This window comes from Molossus molossus, unplaced genomic scaffold (assembly GCF_014108415.1).
Source record: "Molossus molossus isolate mMolMol1 unplaced genomic scaffold, mMolMol1.p scaffold_m16_p_3, whole genome shotgun sequence".
In the NCBI taxonomy this organism is placed as follows: Eukaryota; Metazoa; Chordata; class Mammalia; order Chiroptera; family Molossidae; genus Molossus; species Molossus molossus.
Window position 1 is genome coordinate 59995373 of NW_023425366.1, and position 22346 is coordinate 60017718.

General features: G+C 37.7%; 1 protein-coding gene and 1 non-coding gene across 9 annotated transcripts in view; one reads left to right on the forward strand and one right to left on the reverse strand.

Moving 5' to 3' along the window:
- CCNH (cyclin H) overlaps nucleotides 1-15759 on the reverse strand; it is a 109627-nt gene extending 93868 nt beyond the window's left edge. For 7 of the 8 annotated variants that reach the window (XR_004961822.1, XR_004961821.1, XM_036280961.1 and 4 more), the window contains exons 1-5: nucleotides 15530-15759; nucleotides 13255-13377; nucleotides 10493-10566; nucleotides 9084-9294; nucleotides 5031-5194 (exon numbers count right to left, since the gene is read on the reverse strand). Coding sequence is in view for 6 of the 8 variants with exons in the window: in XM_036280961.1 (XP_036136854.1) it covers nucleotides 5031-5194; nucleotides 9084-9294; nucleotides 10493-10566; nucleotides 13255-13377; nucleotides 15530-15646 (689 nt within the window). In the remaining 2 variants the exon portion in view is untranslated. The remainder of the gene's footprint in view (nucleotides 1-5030; nucleotides 5195-9083; nucleotides 9295-10492; nucleotides 10567-13254; nucleotides 13378-15529) is intronic. The other variant, XM_036280962.1, reaches the window with a different exon arrangement.
- A 4943-nt stretch (nucleotides 15760-20702) lies between these two features.
- LOC118642929 lies at nucleotides 20703-20809 on the forward strand. The gene has a single exon (XR_004961838.1). It is a non-coding gene; the product is annotated as a U6 spliceosomal RNA (small nuclear RNA).
- Nucleotides 20810-22346: the final 1537 nt, after the last annotated feature.

The window sequence follows — 22346 nt, forward strand, 5'->3', positions numbered from 1 at the left end:
TCTATCTGAACAAAATATCAAAAAATGTCCTCAGGTGAGGACTAAAAAAAAAAAATCACAAGGGATATCTTGGCTGTGGAGGTCCCCCCGGAGGAATAAGGAGTCCCAGCCCCACACAGGCTCCCCAGCCCAGAGTTCTAGTCCTGGGAAGAGAAGACCCAATAATTTCTGGCTGTGAAAATCAGCAGAGACTGTGGTTGAATGAGATGGAGGGCTGCTGCAGTCCCAGGCAATCCTCTTAAAGGGCCCACGCACTGACTTACTTGGACTCTCTTCCTGAGCTCCAGCACTGGGGCAGCAGCTAGAAAGGCACCACAGACCTTCAGGAAGAACCGAGTTCTCTGGCTTTGCAGCGACGGCTGGAGAGGCAGCTTTCTCCCAGACAGAAGTGCTGGCAGAGGCTACTATTCCTTTACTGAGCCCTTCTCCTGCAGATGTAAATAGTCACCATATCTGAGTCTACATCAACCTAACACTACTCATACCCTGGAAATCTCCTGGGACCCTATCACACCCCACCCAACTTGTTGGCCCACACAAGCCGCTTCCAGTGGCTTGTCCATATAAATATCCTGTCTCAGTTCATACTTCTTAAGTGGCCCTAGGCCTGGCACTAGCAGCAGCTGGACTCGGTTCACACCTGGCCTTTCCTGGGCATCTTCCAAGCATAGCATGTCATCCAGTGTACCAAAAAGTTGCCTGTTTGATTACTGGTCAAGGCACATGCCTAGGTTACAGGTTTGATACCCAGTTGGGATATGTGCATCCCAAGTCGAGGCATATGTGGGAGGCATCTGATCCACGTTTCTCTCTCCCCTGCCCACCCACCCACTTCCTCTTTCTCTAAAATCAATCACAAGGTGGCTGAATGGATAAGAAAACAAGACCCATACATATGCTGCCTACAAAGACCCACTTCAGTTTAAAAGAGACACACAGACAGAAATTAAAGGAATAAAAAAGATATTTCATGCAAATGGAAACAAAAATAAGCTGGGGTAGCAATATTTACATCATACAAAATAGACTTTAAAACAAAGGCTTTAACAATAGACAAATAAGGACATTTCATTTTGATAAATGGATCAATCCAACAAGAGGATATATATAACCCTGGCAAAAATTTGCACACACAACATAGGAGCACCTAAATATGTAAAGCAAATGTTGATGGATGTAAAGAGATCAACAGTAATACAGTAATAGTAGGGGACTTTAACACCCCAAATGATATCAAGAGATAGATTAACCAGGCACAACAATGGCTTTAAATAAAACACTAATTGATATTTTCAGAACATATCACTCAAAAAGAAGCAGAACATACATTCTTTTCAAGTACAATTGAAACATTTTCCAGGATCAACCACATGTTAGGCCACATTTAAGACTGAAATTATATAAAGCATCTTCTCCAATCATAATGTTATGAATGTAGAAATCAATTACAGAAGAAAAGTGTAAGACACAAACACATAGAGGCTAAATAAAAAGTTACTAAACAATGAATTGGGTTAACAATGAGGTCAAGGAAGAAATCAAAAGATACCCTCAGACAAATGAAAGTGAAAACATAACAACCCCAAATCTATGGAATCTAATAGGGAAATTCATAGCAATCCAGGCCTACCTCAAGAAACAAAATCGCAAATAAACTGTATAACCTTATACCTAAAGTAACCATAAAAGAACAAAGCCCAAAGCAAGTAGAAGGAAATAATAAAGATCAGAGCTGAAATAAGAGTCTAAAAACATATAAAAGGTCTATAAAACCAAGAACTGTTTTTTTGAGACGATAAAAAACTGATCAACCTTTAACCAGAAGATGACTCATCAAGAAAAAGAGAACCAAAATAAATAAAATCAGAAATGAAAGAGAAATGATGACTGACAACACAGAAATACACAGGATTATAAGAAAATACTATGACCAAATATATGCTAACAAATTAGACAATCTGGAAGAAATGGATAAACTCCAAGGAACATAAAATCTTCGAAGACTGGCCCTGGCCGGTTTGGCTCAAGAGTTAGAGCCTTGGCCTTCGGTCTGGAGAGACCCGGGTTCGGTTCCTGCTAAGGGTATGTACCTAGGCTGCAGTTTGTCCCCAGCCCTGGTTGGGTCGTGTGGGAGGCAGCCACTTGATGTGTCCCTTTCTCACAGTATGACGCCAATATTACCTTGATTCCAGAACCAAAGACATTATAAATCCTAGAAGAACACAGATGCAAGAATTCTGAACAAAATATTAGCACACTAAACTTAGAATACACTTAAAAAAACCCACATACCACATACCATAATCAAGTGACACTTATTCCTGGGATGCAAAGTTGGTTCAATATCAAAAACAATTAATGTAATAACACCACATAAACAAAATGAAGGATAAAAATCCTACCATATCAATACATGCAGAAAAAGGATTTGACAAAACCACCACCCATTCTTGATACAAACTCTCAGCAAGGTGGGAATAGAGGGAACATACCTCAACATAATAAAGGTCGTATATGATAAACCTGCAGGCAACATCATACTCAAGGGGAAAAGCTAAAAGTGTTTTCCTTAGTATTAGATATCCTTGTCTTGTTCCACTTTCACCACTTTTATTCAACATAGCATTGGAAGTTCTAGCCACAGCAATCAGACAAGAAAAAAGAAAGAAAAGGCATCTAAATTGTAAAAGGAGAAGTAAAACTGTCATTATTTGCAGATGACTTGATACTATATATACAGAACCCTAAAGATTTCATCAAAAAACTATTAGAACTGGTAAGTAAATTCAGTAAAGTAGAATACAAAATTATTATTCAGAAATCGTTTGCATTTTTAAACACCAATAACAGACTATCAGAAAGAGAAGACAATCCTATTTACAATTGCATCAGAAAAAAGTACCTAGAAATATACTTAACCAAGGAGGTAAAAGACTTGTACTCAGAAAATTATAAGAATAAAGAGATAAATAAATGGAAGTATATAGCTCAAGGACAGGAAAAATGAACATTGTTTAAATATCCATACTACCTAAAGCAATTTATAGATTTGGTACAATCCATATCAAAACACCAATGGTATTTTTCACAGAACTAGTGCAAATCATTCTAAAATTTATATGGAACCACAAAAGGCCCCAAATAGCCAAGCAATCTTGACAAAGAACTACAAAATTGGAGGTATCACACTACCTATCAAAGTATATCACAAGGCTATAGTAATCAAAACAGCATGGTATTGGCATAAAAACAGATGGGTAGATCAATAAAGCAGAATAGATAGTCCAGAAATAAGTCCATGTTTAAATGATCAATTAATCTATGACAAAGGAGGCAAGACTATACAATGGGGTAAAGACAATCTCTTCAATAAATTGTGTTGGGGAAACTGGACAGATATATGCAAAATAAAATAAAACTAGACCAATATCTTAGACTATGTACAAGAATAAACTGAAAATGGGTTAAAGTCTAAAATGTAATATCCGAAACCATAAAACTCCTAGATAAAAATATTGGCAATAAACTCTTATACATCACTCTTTGTACGTCTCCTCAGGCAAGGGAAACAAAAGAAAAAGAAAATACACAAATAGGAATACTTCAAACTAAAAAGTTTTTGCAGAGAAAAGGAAATCATCAAAAAAATCCTGTATCTCAAAGGAAAATTTCACCGCTGAATAATTTGCATATACACTCTATAAAATATGATGCTTAAACAGATTAATCAAACATTTGGTTATTTGAATTGTAGAAAAGAGGCCTTCTTCCCTTAGACACTGGCAGCCTCCCACTTGAACTCCACCAATATCAATTATTTGCATGGCTATCTTTTTTTAACTAGGGCAAGGATTTATAGCTTGTTATCATATTCCTAAAGTGTAGTACAGTGTATGGTGAAAACACTCAATAAAGGCCTGTTTAGTAATTAGACAGACATATAAATCACTTTGGGATTAATTGTATATATTTATATACAGTTCGTGAGCTGTATTTGCAGAGAAGAGGCATACCATAAATTAAACAAAATATAAGCCCACAAATCCTTATCTTGGATTTGTTTTGAAATTCAGAAGTGTTCATGTCTTAGAAAGGTAACCTGGTGTATATACCATGAATGCAAACTACATATTCCAGTGATGTCCGGGGCAGTATCCTGTAATTCGTAATATTAATATTTTGCAAGAAAATGTATTCCCATTAAGTTGAATAAAGAGTAAATCATGCCTGCTTATGTTTTCTGCCTCCATAATAGATTTTGAAATTATGGATGAGGGATGACAAGCATGTAGAACACTTCCTCACCTATTTCAAGGAATAAAATCAAGCAGAACTTCAAAAGTCTTAAAATCAAGCAGAACCTCAGTGACTTAAAAAAAATTAAATATAAGTGTTTAAAAAGCCTAATTTTCTGCTAGACTATGCTTGAGTTACAAATAAATATAAATAATACAGGTATAATAATATTTAATTAACCTGTACTGAGTATACTGCTGTAAGAATTAAGTGAATACAGTTCATGTAAAGTGCTTATCATAGATCCTTGTTGTCATTGTGCATTTATGATTTATGTATTAACTATTACTATTTACAGCTGAACTGCAATTTATTTGGACATTCTCTAAAGCATTATTCATTCAATAAATCTTTACTGAATTATACATGCCACACGCTCCATAGCAGAATAACGATAAAATAAGACAAACATATCTTATGCACTCATTTTGCTAACCAGTTCACAAAACTTTTACATTTGCCATATAATGATAGCTATATCAGTCTTCTCAAGATCACCTGATTTAATTCTACTTTAGGCATAAATGGATCCTCTTAGCTAAAAAATATCGTACTCAGTTTTTAAAGATTTTCTTAAAAGGTGACTTCATTTCTTCCCTCAGTTGCCCCAACTCTTCTAGCCATAGGAGATATAAAGGACTATATTCACAAAGTGAATGTCCCTTGAAAACTCAGATTCCAGGAGGGAATAAACTGAGTGACTGAGTGATCTAAGTTAAAATACAAATTAATACCTTTCCATAGTAATTCCTGCTCTGGATGCACTAGATAAAATGGCAGTCAGGGCGATTTGAGAAGGTGTGTATAAAAGGTAAGCATCCGTCAGTGCAACTCTATTAAGAAAGTCATCAGCTGTTTTCCTTAAAATCTCTGGATTCTCCAACATAGGATAGCGGGTCTAGAAAGAAAGTTTGCAAACATTGTTACTTATGAGGGTTTAATGGAGTAACAACAGTTCAAAATATTTTATTAACCAGAAAGTGCTCAACACGGGATGCTTTTATAAAAGTAACTCCTTTTCTATACCCCAGTTACAATTTTTCCATGTAAGATTACTTTGTACTCACCATTAGAATGTACTGAAAGTACAGTTGTTAAATGAGAAATATATGCTTTAAAATAATATAGCTCAAGTTCCCATCACAGTATTTGGCTATTCTGATTTATGCTAATCCCTCTCTTTGTCCTTTTCCACAAGAGGAAGTAGGGGAAAGGAGGCTCTTAGAAATTCCATTGGGTCTGAAGCTGACCTAAGAAATACATACTCCCAAGTAAACACTTTCAGGCAATTTAGATGATTCAGTTGTAAGACAACATTTAGGAACCAAAGCACCACCTCATTTTGATTTGAAATTCCTCTACTTAATTTTTACTTTTGTGAAGAAGCAAATGGAAATAAATCTTGGTTTGATTACAGAATTATTTTTAGAATATGCCTAAGAAATAGGAAAGTTTTTCTGACAATTTATATCCTTTAAAATGAGCCCTAAATCCTTGGATTTACTGTAAATATCCATATTCAGGTCCAGAAGCAGTAAGAAATCTTTTCTCTGTACCACAGGCCGACGCTCTAACCGCTGAGCCAAACTGGCCAGGGCTTTTTTTTTTTTTTTTTTTTTATCCTCACATGAGGATATTTTTCCATCTTTTGTACAGATAGAGTGGGAGGGAGAGAGAGGAAGAGCGAGAGAGAGAGAGAAACATCGACGTGAAGGGACACATCGAGTGGCTGCCACCCGCACGACCAACCAGGGCCGGGGACAAACTGCAACCGAATTACATGCCCTTAGCGGGAACCGAACCCGGGTCTAAGAAATCTTTTCTATAACCTGAAACAAAATATCAGATAACAACTGTGTAGTCACACCCAGGTCTTTCCATTATTCCAAAATTTGTGACCTCTAATAGGATAAGACAAGAAGTTCTACTCCAACCACAGTGCTCCTTTCCCAACATTTTTTTTTTTCTTTTGCTCAATTATTTCACAGCTATTCTTTGATTTCTTCCTTAGACTCTTTGGTTCCTATAGCTCTACTTGCTCCTACTCACCAGAGTTCTCTGGTCCTTATTTCCCTCCTGATTTCCCTACCCCAATATGCTGCCAACACATTTCTGACAAAACTTCAACAGGTGAATTCAACAAACCTTCTGCTTGCAATCATACCCAGATTTCTGGTGCTGATAGAAAAAACAATACAACCAAGAGGTCTGGTACTATTATTATAATTTTAGGTTCCCTGATCTTAGCAGGGCTCTCAACACTGCCCAACTATGTTCCATAGAAAATCTGTTCTATTTTTCAGTGACTATGTTAAACATTTTCCACCTCTCTCAAGGTCTTTAAAATTCTCAGAAACTCTATCCCTCATCCTTCTCAGAAAATGTTCTCTGCTCTTAACAAAGACAGACACTCTCTATTTCCTGCTACTACCAAATTCCCTGACATAATACTATCCTCATCCATGTTTTCCTTTTTCCCTGCCTTAAAAGAGCGATTATTCTCTAAGGCCAATCCTCCTACCTTACTCCAAAGAGAAACCTGAGCTACATTATTTTCCACTTTACCCTTTAGGTTTTCTCTATCAGCTCCCCACATCAGTTTCTTCCCACAAACAAAACAAAAAACCGCCCCTTCCCTCTATTTCCAGCAGTTCTCCCATCTTCTAAATAATCCCATCTTCTTTTTCCATTTCAAAGACAAGCTTTCTCATCCAAGTTACACATACTTGTTTTCTCACCTTCTATTTATTCCCCAAATGGCTCCAGTCTGCTTTTTCCCTCCACACTCCAAAGAGACTACTTTCACCAAGATCGCCAATGATCTTTCTGGCACTAAATCCAGTGAACATTATCCATATACCTTTAATCTGCCTAAATTCTAAGTAGGAGTGGGGAGTTGCCCCTCCTCATCTTCTAAAAGTTTTCTACTCTATTGCACTTCTCTAGGAAGTCCTACCTCTCTGGATATTCTTCAGTCTTCTTACTAGATTCTTATATTCCTCTACCTACTCTTTAAATGGTCCTTGTGGTCAATCCACTTTGTTTTACTGGGACAATGATGCCCAAATGTAGCCATTTTCTCTGACCTCCAGATACAAATGACTACCCACCTGGATGTGTTGCAGGCAATGGAAATTCATATTTCAAACCAAATTCATCAATCCTTCACCCCTCCACCGTCAACACCTCTCTCTTGTGTCAATACTTCCTGTATCAGAAAGTATATCATGTGCTCAGGACAGAAACCCAGGGGGCGGGGGGGGGGGGGGGGGAGAGGCTCCTCACCTGTCCTCTCTCTATATATACAATTAAACCTCAAGCTCTACTGATTCTGCCTATTATCTCTGAAGTCCAATAAGCTCTTTCTGTACCCCCTGCTGCTACATCAAACTAACACCATAGTATCCTTTCATCCATTCTCCCCATTATCATGACACATACAGATGTGCAATAAATATTTGATGGAGATTGATGCATGAGCTTGCAACCATGATTTATTCAAAGATGTAAATCTAATTTGACACTCTCCAGACTTAAACCTTTCACTGGCTTACCATTGCTCCATTCAGAATCCTTAACATCATCTCCAGTCTTGGCTCTGCCTTCCACTCAGGCAGTACTCTGTGACAGCTTTCCCCTCTCTCTCTAAGCTGTTTAGGTTCTTCAGCGCACTATGGTTCTTGAATCTTGGCCTCTGACCACAGAAATCCTACTGGGATGCTTTTTCACCACTGAATTCCTACTCTTGCTATGAACTTCACGTTAAAATGACACTTTCTCAGAACTGTCTTTCCTTCCTCTCATTCTATCATCTCCTCCTAAAGCGTCCTGTATTTTCCTCTCTGTAACACTTAGCACACTGAATATGTGATCATTTTTGCCATTAGACTGTAAGGCGTATAAATGTTGAGGCTGTTCCTGCTTTGTTCCTGGCTTCATTATCAAGCACAATGTTTGGCATATAGAAGGTACCCAAATTTCACCTTTCAAATTAGACGAATGAACCAGTTTCGGATTCATTTGACTTTACTCAGATTATCCAAGTCCTTTTTCAGGGTCAAAACAAAATAACTTAAGTTGCTTCGTTGATATTTATTTACTTACTTTTTTTTAAGTCTACACATTGATTCCAGTTCACAACGCACTAAAACTAGAAGTCACTTAACAATCTTCCAGTTTAAAATAATTTTTTTTTATGGTTCTTTAAATCAGATCCATGACAATATACTACGGAGTTATAAGTTACCTTAAGTTTTTGTTTTCTTTAATCCTCACCCGAGGATATTTTTCTATTTATCTTCAGATAAAGTGGGAGGGAGAGAAAGGGAAAGAGCGAGAAACACTGACATGAGAGAGACACATTGACTGGTACCATAACCGAGGTACGTGCCCTTGGCCAGAATAGAACCAGTGACTCAATGGTTTGTGGGCCAACGCTTTACCGCTAAACCAAACTGGCTGGGGCAGTTACCTAAGTTTTTAAAAGCATCTCTCTAAACTCACAATTTGTCCTCATTATAATCCCTAGATCTGTATTTGCAGAGTTATTAAATCAGAAGCTCTGGAATTGTAGCCCAGTGGTTAAGAAGTACTCCAGTGATTCTTGATGCACAATGAAGTTTGACAACTACTGCCCTAGAGGACCAGATCACACTCATGTTTTAGCTGAGCCCATGTTGCGACAATTAAGATAATTAAAAGTTATGGTAATTTTTTGGATTCTCTTGCTTACAGAATGATAGCAAAGGACTATACTCTATTAGTTTACTTTATATCAACAAGATTACCTTTAAATCAATGAGAAAGCCCTCAAACGGTCTATAAGGATTGTGGACAATAAGGTGGAAATTAAGTTGCTGTATAAGAAGAAGTTCATATTCCAAAATCTGTTCAAGTGCCTTCTCCTGTCCAAGAGGACTCTCCCGCAGATTTCCAACAAATTGCAGACTAGATACATTGAATTCATCTACTTTGCAAGCCAAAAATGCACAAGTGAGCCTAGAGGAAAACATAAAGAATATAATGAGGATCTTAAATTCAGAAAAGAATGCAAGTCTGTACATACTACCCTTTACTAGGAAGTAATTTTCTCTCTCACACACATAATATCATCAGGTAAATGTATATACTTTGAAAAATATCTAAATATTTAATTTCTAAAAGTACTTCCAAAATTGCCTAATATGCACAAGTAACTATGGCAGGCATCACATATTTTATTTAAAAAGAGAGAGGGACAGATATAGTTCCATTCAAAGTTTTAATCTATAGGAGACTATAAAATTAGGTTGAACTGTACAGTGCTGCCACAGCATTCAACCATTATTAACTTAATGGCAGTTTCATATAATTCAACCTAAATATCTGGAAGAACAAAATAATTGAGGAATAGGAGTCCTTTGTATCATGAAATATAGATGGAAGAGAAAAAAAAATACAACAGTACACACGTGTACCATATGGGATGAAAAGGTAGGTTAAAGAAATACCTTTGTGGAAGGCCCATCAGTAGAAGTCTCCAAGGGTATCTGAATAGGAGATTATCAACTTCCGAACAAACCTATGCAATTCTCATCACTACCACATAAATTTCAGAGTGAGAAACTAGTAATAAAATTACCACAAAAATCAAGACTGGGAGTAACAAGGGCCTGACCTAGATTGGTAGAAATGGGAATGAAAAGGATAAAAACAAAACAAAACAGGGACAATGTGATTGACAGCAAGCTCTCTGATGAGTCTCATACTATTTTCAACTTTATCTTTAATGATAAGCATAGTGCTAAGCAGAGAGAAGAAACACAAAGACCTTTGTTCAGTCTAAATGAATGGACCTATAGGACTTGTAAACTAATTGGATGTAGGAGGAGAAGAGTTACCACTAGTGATTCTCAGTCAGAAACTGAGAGAAAGGTGCCATTAACAGAAAGGGGTATTAGAGGACCTAGCTTGAAAAAAACACATAATATGAATTTGGACAAGTTAAAGTTCAGATGCCATCAGTATTACAGGAAAGTATTACAGATATACAAAGGAGTATACTGAGGGATAATAAGTTCAAATAGAATGCAAGTCTAAATTATCTTTGACTAGGAAGTCATTTACACATACACACACATACACACACACACACACTCTCAAGCAGTAAAAGATCTTCTCAAATAAAAATCAATAAATTAGACAGACTTATACTCACATTATTATCCGGGGGTGATATTCCATTACTGAGTTGTTAAGATAAAAACGCTTAAAATACATACAAGCTGTACCCTAAGGTTAAAAATATATATATATATTATCAGAATGTGTTGACACGTATATTACATGTTAAATTTAGTTTTTAAATAAAATAATAAAATTTAGTTTTAAAAAATAAAACTCAAGTTTCTTCAAAAGCATTTATTGTCAGATACATGCACCCACTATGTTCACTGCAACATTATTCATGGTGTCCAAGACACAAAAAGAACCAAATTGTCCTTCGATAGAGCTGGATAAAGAAGATACGGTACAGATAGTCTATGAAACACTACTTACCCAAAAGAAAAGGTGAAATATGGCCATTTGTGACAATATGGATGGACCTTAAGAATATTATGCTAAGTGAAATAAGTCATTCAGAAATAGCTAAGAACCATGAGATTTCCCTCATATGTGGGACATAAAAGTGAAACTCACAGACACAGACAACAGTAGGGTAGTTACCAGAGGGAAGGGAAGGTGGGGGAATAGTAGAGGGGGTCAAATATACAGTGACAAAAGATGACTTAATTTTGGGTGGTGGGCACACAATGCAATATTCAGAGCATGCATCATAGAAATGTACACTTGAAACCTACATGATCTTCTTAACCAATGTCACCCCAATAAATTTAATTTTCAAAAAGTTTCTTTAAAAAAATCATTCATACAAAATACCAAAACTTAATTCTTCTTTAATCAAAATAAATTATGAAGTATTACAGAAACACCACAGCCAAAAGACCTTTTGTTGTCCTTCCTATGGTTATTGGGTTATCCTTCCTATGGTTATTGGCTTATTAAAGTGGCCCAAATTAGACAAAATTAAGGAGGAAAATTCTAATGTTCACAGCTTAATGAGTCAATGCTATAAAAAAAATACGCCTTCTCTCTAAATCTACTCCAGATTTGTAATATTAACCATGATAGATGCTGCCAAACCAAACAGTAGAAGCAGCACCTACTGTTTACTGACTGCACCCATGTGCCAGGCTCTGTGCGAAGCACAAAACTACCATCTTATTTTAATCCTTACAACAGCTGATGAAGCACTGCTATCTTCACTTTATAGAGAAGGAAACACTATCAATGAGGTTAACTAACTTGTTCAAGATCACACATCTTAATAAGGGACAGAGCTAAATTCAACCAAGATTTGCCTGTACTTTTAACCACTATGTCATTTGGCTAGAACCAATGAAATAAACATTTACCTATTACATGATTTAAAAAGAATATTTCCTTTTAAATATTTTATGTCATTTTATGTGAAACAAAAAAACAAATTATTCATCAATTATGAATAAGCATATTGTATAATGACAAATTCCAAAAAGAAGTTCATTCAAGGACTCAGTTTCTTCGTCTGAAAAGCTCACTTAAATCTATGACTTTATGTTATAGATCTTTTATCAGGGGAAAAAAAAAAACAGGACAAAATCTGGAGATAGAAACTAATCAATCTAAAATTCTTGAATCTTTGATCTCTCGGATAAAGGTCTGGTAAACGAAGAAGATACTACAAATACTTTTGGTCTTAATATTTTCAATAAACTTCCATTTTTTCAATTATAAAAATGGAGATTATGTCCTAGGGGCTTATTCCCTACTGTGTCCTAAGTGAATAAGTTATTCACTCTGTATGACTTTAAAACTTAAGATAGACTTTCAATACTTCCATATTTGATCTTCACAACATATCTGTAAGATAATAAGAAAAAAATATTTTATACTTCTCCCTCTTTTTTCTGTATCTTTCAGCTTTTTTTTTTTTTTTTGTTATCCTCACCCGAGGATATTTTTCCACTTTTTGTACAGATAGAGTGGGAGGGAGAGAGAGGAAGGGAGAGAGAGAGAGAAACATCGATGTGAAGGGACACATCGAGTGGCTGCCACCCGCACGACCAACCAGGGCCGGGGACAAACTGCAACCGAAGCACGTGCCCTTAGCGGGAACCGAACCCGGGTCTCTCCAGACCGCAGGCCAACGCTCTAACCGCTGAGCCAAACTGGCCAGGGCTCTTTCAGCTTTTTAATCTCAGCTTCTCTTTTATTAAAAAGAATATACACAATAGGATTACAGGGACAATGTATCTAAATCCATATAACCAAAAAATTCTAACTACCTGTTTCTCCCCACCATTGCCTCAACGTGGTATACACAAACACATACACACACACGGGGTTCTCAGAACTATATATCTGAAACAATCACAAGGCAATTTTTTACCCAAAGAAAATCTCTAGGTTCTGCTAATCAGGTTTAAAAATTTCTCAGGCATGAGCTTCAGCTGGGAATCTTTTTATCATAAATGATGAATAACTGCATTATTTCAAACATGTGTGTGATCCAGTTGAAAAATCACTAGTCTACATTCTGGTCCCAGTTCTAGGCATTAATTGAGAACCTGGAGGAAACGTAATTTAATTTTTTCTTTCTCTATACAGTGAGGATGTCATGGTCTATCTAGCAGACCTCAAAATTCTTCTGACTCTGAAATGAAACTTGAAACACTTTATAAGATATGACACAGAAATTCATAATTTAAGACTGTTATTAAAAAATGTGGCAAAAATGTAAATATATAAATTATATATTTATATAACTAAGCTGCATTCCTGAGTGAAGTGGATACAGGAATCAATTACAAATTTAGAAAAGGTCATATTTCAGAAGTCAGTCAAAGGACATTATACTTCACCACTACCATAACTTACCACCACAGACCTCGGCATTGCTGGCTTAAACACTGAACAAAATTCCAATAATCTTTTCTCATAGTATTTGCAGAGTGTCATTTCTTCATGAGGCTCAAGAAAGACTGGATCATTTGGAAGAACCTTCAGGTCAAAAGTTACAACAAAAGTTCAGTAAATTAAATGATCCTAAAATATTTTTCTCTATCCAGATTAGTCTATATCTCCAGCCAAAGTGAAATACACCACACCTCATTTTCTCTTTATAGAATTGTTAAATATTACATAAAATAGCTTTAGGAAAATAGTTAATAAACTAAAACTATACCACCATTTCACGATTTCTCGGAATGTCAGCTGGACATTTGCTTCATTAAGGTACAGGCAATACTGATAGAGTGTGTGCATATGCTCACAGGTGTGATTTCGTTATTTAGAAATAAAAAAGAACATATACATTGTTAATAGTAGGAAAGTTTTCAAGACCCCTTTCTAAGTCAGTCATGAAGTCATACAGGTTGAGATAAAAACCAAGTGTCTCAAAGAAATTCTGACTCTGAAAACATTACCTCTAATCTATCTTTATAAATTCTCTACAAAATATACTTGATGGTTTACAAATACAATTTTACAACAAATATCTATTAGGTGCTGCTATTGGTTTAATCACAACTACCAAAATAAAAGATATATTGAAGTCCTGACACCCCAATACAGGCATACCTCGGAGATACTGCAGGTTCAGTTCCAGACCACCACAGTAAAGCAAATAGTAAGTGGAGGGTTGTGCCTTCAACTTGTAAAAAACACATCTGTGAAGCACAATAAGTGAAGCTCAATAAAACGAGGTATGCCTGTACCTCAGAATGTGACCTTACTTAGAAATATGGTCTCTTCACATGTAATTAGTTAAGGTAAGGTCATGTTGCAGTAGAGTGGCTCCTAATCCAATGTGACTGGTATCCCTGTATGAACATGTGAAGATACAGAGACACAGGAAGAGCACTACATAAAGATGAAGGTAGAGAGTGGAGTTATGCTGCCACAAGCAAAGGAAAACCTGGGGTTACCAGAAGCTTGAAGAGGAAAAGAATAATCTTCTCCTAGACCAATGAGCCAACAACTCGATCTCAGACTTCTGGCCTCCAGAACTGTGAAACAAAAAATTTCTGTTGTTTGAAGCCACTCAGTTTGTGGCAAAAATTTCTATGGAAGCTCTAAGAGACTAACACAGGTACTAATTTTAGAGAGACAGCATGTAATTGTGGTTTAGGGCAAGAATGCTGAAACTCGATTCCTTGGGTCTGTCAAACCCTAGCTCTGCCACTTACTAGCAATATAACCTTGAGAAGTTATTCAACCTTTCTGTACCTGACTTTCCTTAGCTGTGAGGATTAAAAGAGGTAACACTTGGTAAATTCCTACAATGGTACCTGGCAAACAGCATAATATGTACTACTTTGAGCTGCACATAGTTAAAATGATCCAAAACACACGACAAAAGGAAAGTATCTCAGTTCTAATAGGTCTGAGGCACAGAATACTTACTAGAGAGAAGCTTAGTACTACAGTGGGTGTTGGAGCTTGTGAGAAAATATTAAACAGAAGTGGCTGGGAGCTAATAATAGAAATAACTTGGCTAGCAGGCCATAATCCAAACCATCTTAAATCAACTGGTCAGTACTAAGGGTCTTTGGGCTGGCTCCCTGCCTCCAACCTGCCCCAACCAATCCATTCACCACCAAGACACCAGAGGACTCTTTCTAATACAGACTCTGGTAAAGTTAATTTGTCATTTAAAATCTTTCAAAGGTTCTCAATACCTTCATTATAAAATCCAAACTCCTTATTTCCGCTTACAAATGCCCTGCCTTCTCCAGCCTTTCCGGCACAGATGCTCAGCTTCCACTACATAGGACTCAGCACTCCAGGAACCCGCCCTGCACCTTCCGGCCTCCCACTTTGCACCTGTGGCTCTGTCCGCCGGGAAAGTCCTCTCCCCACCTTCTCTGCATCAGTTACCGGGAAAAGCCTTCCCCGCACTACGCTGACACCCTACAAAGTCGCTTCTTCGCCATGCTACTGGCTGTGTGCCACTCAACCACAGGAGTGGCGTTGTCCGTCTCTTCATCTACAGCACCTGGCAAGGTGGTGGCCTGTTTATTAAACAGACAACCGCGGGCCGCGGAGGCTGCCGAGGAGGTGTGCAGAGCGCCCCGGGGAGGAGAGGCGGGGGTCCCGCACCCCTTCAAGAGTTCAGAGGTCAGGAGAGCGGGACAGCCGCCAAAGCACTCACCTTCCCGTTCGCCACCACTTTGCATTTGAATTTGCGGTTGGCGTCGGCCCGCAGTCGTGCCAGCTGCTCCTCACTGGCGAAAGTCCAGTGCCGCTTCTGGCTACTGTTGTGGTACATTCTTCTGCCAGAAACCAAGCCCGGGAAGGAGAAAGAGACCCGAAAAGCCACAACAACGCGGTGTGAAGCACTTAAACCACGACTGCGGCAGGGGTCAGACAGGCCGGCGCGGGCGCACTGACGTCACGATCACGTGGTAATTCCGTCCGCAATTGCGTTTCCGTTGCGAAGTAGAACTTCTTGCGCGCGGCCGACCGCCGCCTGCTGCGTAAGGGGACGGAGCCCACGGCTGGATATGCTCCTCCCTTCGGTGGGCCTCGGTAGCTCCGCCCCTTTTCTACAAAATTTAAAGGAGCCGCGACTGGCAGGGGTGTCCAAAGGAATATAAATTGAGCGAATGGACAGACTAACATAAATAGGTCACATGGGGTAATCAGAAATGGGGAAAGGATTTGGGAGGGTGTCAACTTTTAAATACGGTATTCGGCATAGGCCACATGGAGGTGACATTGAGCAAATACCTGAAAGAGTTTAGGGATTCGGCGTTATCAGCCAGGCGGGAGTGATCTTGGGGCAGACACAACAGTGCAGGTCCTAAAAAAGAGTGCCTGGAACACGACCAAAAATCTCTGCCTTAGAGGTTCTAGAACATGGGTGGAAAACCATGTGTATTGTTAACTACTCTGCCACTAATATGACCTGTTCTTCTTCCCTGCCTTTTCCCTTCCCCTTCTGTTCGATTGGACTGGATTCTGCCAATCCTCTCCCTCTAGCTCTAACTCTTGAAGCCACCATGTTTGGTAGTTTCAGGGTTGTCCCCCCGCCCCAAGAGTCTCATCTTCATTATAATTAAGAGATTTACAATTTTTTTTTGTTACTAGTACTTTCAAAATTACATTTGAGATACAATATTTACATTGATTTCAAAAGCCTGTACTTGTTTTAATGTCTGTCCATTTAGGCACACTGTATTCTCCTCTGCATCATTATTAAGGTGAGAAATGGATTTACCTATGGCAAATAGTTTGTTTTTTTTTTAACCAAGAAATAAAAAACAGATAAAGATAATTAGACACAAAGAGTCTGGAAGTTGAAAAGTCTACACAGTGCAGGCAACAAAATTTCAGACATCACAGGCAGCAGAATTTTCACTGATACAATGCCTAAGGCAATGGAAACAAAGGAAAAAATGAACACATGGGACTACATCAAACTAAAAAGACTGCACAGCAAAAGAAACAATCATGGAAAAGGAATCCACTGTATGGGAGAGCATAATTGCCAATGATACATTAGATAAGGGATTAATTTCCAAAATATATAGAGTACTCATACAATTCAAAAAAAGAAGGCAAATAATCCAATTAAATTGGGCAGAGGCCCTAAATAGACACCTCTTCAAACAGGACTAACAAATAGCCAAGAGACATATGAAAAAATGCTCAACATCACTAATCATCAGAGAGATGCAAATTAAAACAACAATGAGGTATCACCTCACACCTGCCAGAATGGCCGCCATCAACAAATCATCAAACAACAAGTGTTGGCGAGGGTGTGGAGAAAAGAGGACTCTAGCACACTGCTGGTGGGAATGCAGACTGGTGCAGCCACTATAGAAATCAATATGGTGTTTCCTCAAAAAATTAAAAATTGAACTGCCATTTGATTCAATGATCCCACTTCTAGGAATATACCCTAAGAAGCCCGAAACACCAATCAGAAAGAATATATGTACCCCTGTGTTCATAGCAGCACTATTTACAATAGCTAAGATCTGGAAACAGCCCAAGTGTCCATCAACATATGAGTGAAGAAAAAATCTGTGGTACATATACACAATGGAATACTATGCAGCTGTAAGAAACAAAGATCTCTTATCCTTTGAGATGACATGGAAGGCCCTGGAGAGTAACAGATTTTCCAGAGAAAGGCAAATATCACATGATCTCACTTATTTGTGGAATATAATGATCAAAACAAGCTAAGGAACAAAATAGACCCAGAGACATGGAAATGGGGTGCAGACTGACAAACCTCAGAAGAGGTAGACATGGGGGGGGGGAGGTGGAGATAAACCACAGAACTTTTACTCATGTGTGTGTAAACAAGGACATAGACAATAATGCTGGCAGGGGTGGGAGGACAGGATTGGGAGGAGGGTGCCAATGGGGGAAAAAAGAGAAACATCTGTAACAAAAATAAATAAATTAATTAAAAATAAATAAAGAAGAAAGAAAAGTCTACACAGTTAAAAAGAGGTTACAAGGTATCTCTATGTCTGCTTTCTATGAAAATGTTTTTAGAGGCTTAAGAAAGAGTAATTTTTCTTTCTTTTCTTTTTTTTTTTTTTGTTTCATTTTGGTGAGTGCAGTTAAGGGTAGAGTTTGCCAGCATTATTTGAATTTTTCAAATTTATACTATTTGTGATTTATAACTTTGGAGATCCAGACAGTCCTTGAACATGCATCTGTACCTTGGACTAGTAAATTGGCTAACAGGAGAGAGAAAATGAGAATGAAGATGAAAATATGATGATATTTACTTAAAAAATAAAAAGCCAAAGTGAGAGACAACAAGCATTTACTTAAGATCAAAGAATAGCTATTAAGGAAATACTGATTCAGGCAGAAACCCAAATAGTGTTCTGATTATGGGGTGAAGGGAAGGGGTTTTTTATAAAAAAGGGAAGGGAAATAACTACTTGGATAGAAGAAAGGCTTTTCCATTGGTACTAATAAGCTAAGTTTACTTTATAGCTGCACATGGTAGTGCTAATTCTAAAAACTGTCCTTAATTTTCAGTCCTTGTCGTCAGGATGTCTTCTTTCCTGTTAGCTGTACAATGTTTGGAATACATCTTGGTTTAGCCCAGTTCAAGAGTTATTTGGCCCAGTTTAAATATTTCAAAGGATTGGGGGAAAAGACGTGCAAGGCAGTTCCTCTGGAATGGCTGCCCTAGCTCTATTTTAATGGTTCCACTTATGTCAACTTTTTACTGAGTTAAGGAGGGACAGACATGGCAAGTTATAAGTCCAGTGGGTTGTGAGTGCCCTAAAATATTATATAATGGGAAAGTATAACTTAAAATGAAAACCAGAAAGTTACAAAAGATAGGCAGGAAAAGAGTGATTTATATCAATGAATATATGCACAAAATCTCAGACTCATGACTATTATGTATACTATGTCCATTTTTTTTTTACTTTTTTTTTTTCTGAAAGGCATTTGACAACTCCTTTAATTTTATGTAAAGGGAAATAAAAATGGGCATTTAGGACAGATGGCAGAATTTTATTGCTACAGGGATATGAGTAAAACTACTGAATATCATAGTTTCTATGATATTCAGAAATCCTGGTGTTTCTGATGAAACTATTTTTTAAAAAATCTTTAACAAATCTTAGTCTATTAAAATTGACATTCAGCATATTTTGGGATGTGGAAGAAATTGTACCTAAGTTAACCAATTACAAAATAAGTTAACCAACTACAAAATAAAGTTGTTGCTGATGCCCTAACATTAATACTCATGTATGATTTCTTCTTATTACAGTGAACCAGGTTGAATGCTGACCTAGTCAATCTGCCTGGGTGACATTTTCTTGTTCAACCAGTAGAGCACAAATTTATTTCTTGTGCAATCTCTACAGCAGAAGGCAGACTATGAACTTGTAACTTGGTGCCTTTACCTATTTTCATTTCTAGTTTCAACTAAACAGTAGCAAGGTTTCTCTCTACTTACATATTTTATTTATAGAAAAGTTCAAACATTAAGAATAGAGAAAAATTTTTAAATTTTATTTTATTTATTTTTTCTGTTATCCACCCAGACAAGTTTTCTTTAATTTGTGAATTCTTTTCATTATAAAAGGAACATCGGGTCATTGTTACTAGGCACACAGTATGTGGTGAACAGATTAAAAGTGAACACTTGCGCCTTGGCCGGTTTGGCTCAGCGGTTAGAGCGTCGACCTGTGGTCCAGAGAGACCCGGGTTCGGTTCCCGCTAAGGGCACGTCCGTCGGTTGCAGTTTGTCCCCGACCCTGGATGGTCGTGCAGGTGGCAGCCACTCGATGTGTCCCTTCACGTCAATGTTTCTCTGTCTCTCTCCCTTCCTCTCTCTCTCTCCCACTCTACCTAAACAAAAAATGGAAAAATGTCCTCGGGTGAGGATAAAAAAAAAAAAAAAGTGAACACTTGCCCCTCAGCCTCTGGAATCTGATCCTTGAATGTTGGTTTCAGCACATTGGTGTAAACCTCCCAGTCTTCCATGCCTATGCAAATATCTTGCTTACTTTTAAAACAGGAATATTTTAATGTCACATGTGTACATGCAGCTCATTCTTTTCAATAGCTGCATAGTATTCCAGAACATACTTTTATCATCATTAATTATATTAAACAATTGCCCTGTCTGTGGAAAAGCCTACCATTTCCAGACCATTTGTTTTGTGTTGTCTGCTGTTTCCATGACACCTGTCTCAGGGACAGATACCCTTGTTTGTGAATATCTCTGTGCTGACACATCCCAGCTAAGACTAAAATCTGAATGGGCTTGAAGAGTCACAGGATATTTGCAATTCAAATTAAAAAGATGAAAACAAAAAGACTAGTGAAAAAATGGGCAAATAATGTACATGGGGAATATGTAGATGAGGGAAGAGAGAAATGCATTTTAACAATTATCAATGAGAGAGAGGCCAATTCCCTTCCACTTCTTGCCTCTCCCCATTACTTTTATTATTATCTTTTTAAAATATGTTTTTATTGACTTTTTAGAGAAAGAGGAAGGGAGAGATAGAAACATTGATGTGAGGGAGAAACATCGATGGGCTGCCTCCTGCACACCCCCCACTGGAAATGAAGCCTGAAACCTGGGCATGTGCCCTGATGGGGAATCGAACAAGAACCTATAAGTCCCTGGAACAATGTTCAATCCACTGAGCCACACCAGCTGGACGTCCCTCCCTGTTACTTTTAAATAACAATTTCTCTGCTACTTAATGGAGATGTTTCAAAAAGCAAAAACATAACAAACAGAATTTATACTTCCCAGAAGAGTAATAGAAAAATAGAAAAATTCAGAACTTGAAAACAAAGATATTATTAAATCAGTGCTCGCTTTGGCAGCACATATACTAAAATTGGAATGATACAGAGAAGATTAGCATGGCCCCTGCGCAATGATGACACGCAAATTCGTGAAGCGTTCCATATTTTTAATTTTCACTGATACATCACCTAAGGTAATGGAAACAAAGGAGAAATTGAACACATGGGACTACATCAAACTCAAAAGCTTCTTCACAGCAAAAGAAACAACCACCAAAATGGAAAGGCAACCCACTCTATGGGAGAGCATCATTGCCAATGATACATCAGATAAGGGGGTTAATTTCCAATATATATAGAGTGCTCATACAATTCAACAAAAGGAAGGCAAAGAACCCAATTAAAAAATGGGCAGAGGAACTAAATAGACACCTCTCCAAACAGGACATACAAATGGCCAAGAGACATATGAAAAAATGCTCAACATCACTAATCATGAGAGAAATGCAAATTAAAACAACAATGAGGTATCACCTCACACCTATTAGAATGGCCGCCATCAACAAATCATCAAACAACAAGTGTTGGCGAGGGTGTGGAGAAAAGAGGACTCTAGCACACTGCTGGAGGGAATGCAGACTGGTGCAGCCACTATGGAAAACAACATGGTGTTATCTCAAAAAATTAAAAATTGAACTGCCATTTGATCCAATAATTCCACTTCTAGGAATATACCCTAAGAAGCCTGAAACACCAATCAGAAAGAATATATGTAACCCCATGTTCATAGCAGCACTATTTACAATAGCTAAGATCTGGAAACAGCCAACTGTCCATCAGTAGACAAATGGATAAAAAAGCAGTGGTACATATACATAATGGATTACTATGCAGCTGTAAGAAAGAAAGATCACTTATCCTTTGAGAGACATGGAGGGACCTGGAGAATATTATCCTAAGTGAAACAAGCCAAGCAGAGAAAGACAAATATCACATGGTATCACTTATTTGTGGAATATAATGAACATAACAGTCTGAGGAACGGGGTAGTCCCAGAGACGTGGAAGTGGGGTACAGACTGACAATCCCCAGAAGAGGGGGTAGTGGGAGAGAGATAAACCACAGAACTTAATGCATGTGTACATGAACATTGGACATGGACAACAAAGCTGGGGATAGGGCGGGGAGGGAGGGGGAGGGAGTATCAGTGGTGGAAAAAGGAGAAACATCTGTAACAAAAATAAATAAATTAATTAATTTTAAAAAATTGGAAAAAAAATAATAACTAACTAACTAAATAAATAAATAAATAAATAAAATGGGTCAGCCACCCCTTACCTGCTGTATATTTTTTCCACTCTTGCACCCACCCCCCAAGGAGAGGACCAAAGGGTGGGGGAGAAAATATTTTTAAATCATTAGTCACTACCCAGAAGTGAATGTTAACAGGAAATATCACAGTGACTTATTTAAGTAAGCACAACCTCATTTATTGTTCTAAATTTTATTATAGTATATATCTTTAGACAAACCAAATGTTTTGACTGCAGGCATTACCTCAAATCCTAGGGTTGCCAATCAGAGATCAAGTGATACAGAGCAGTTGCCATCTGTTGGTCACCGCAGAAAAGCTCTATACTTACCCACATGCTATGCAAAAGTTTCCCATGAGAGTATTAAAAATTCCCCACTCTTGCTTTAGGACA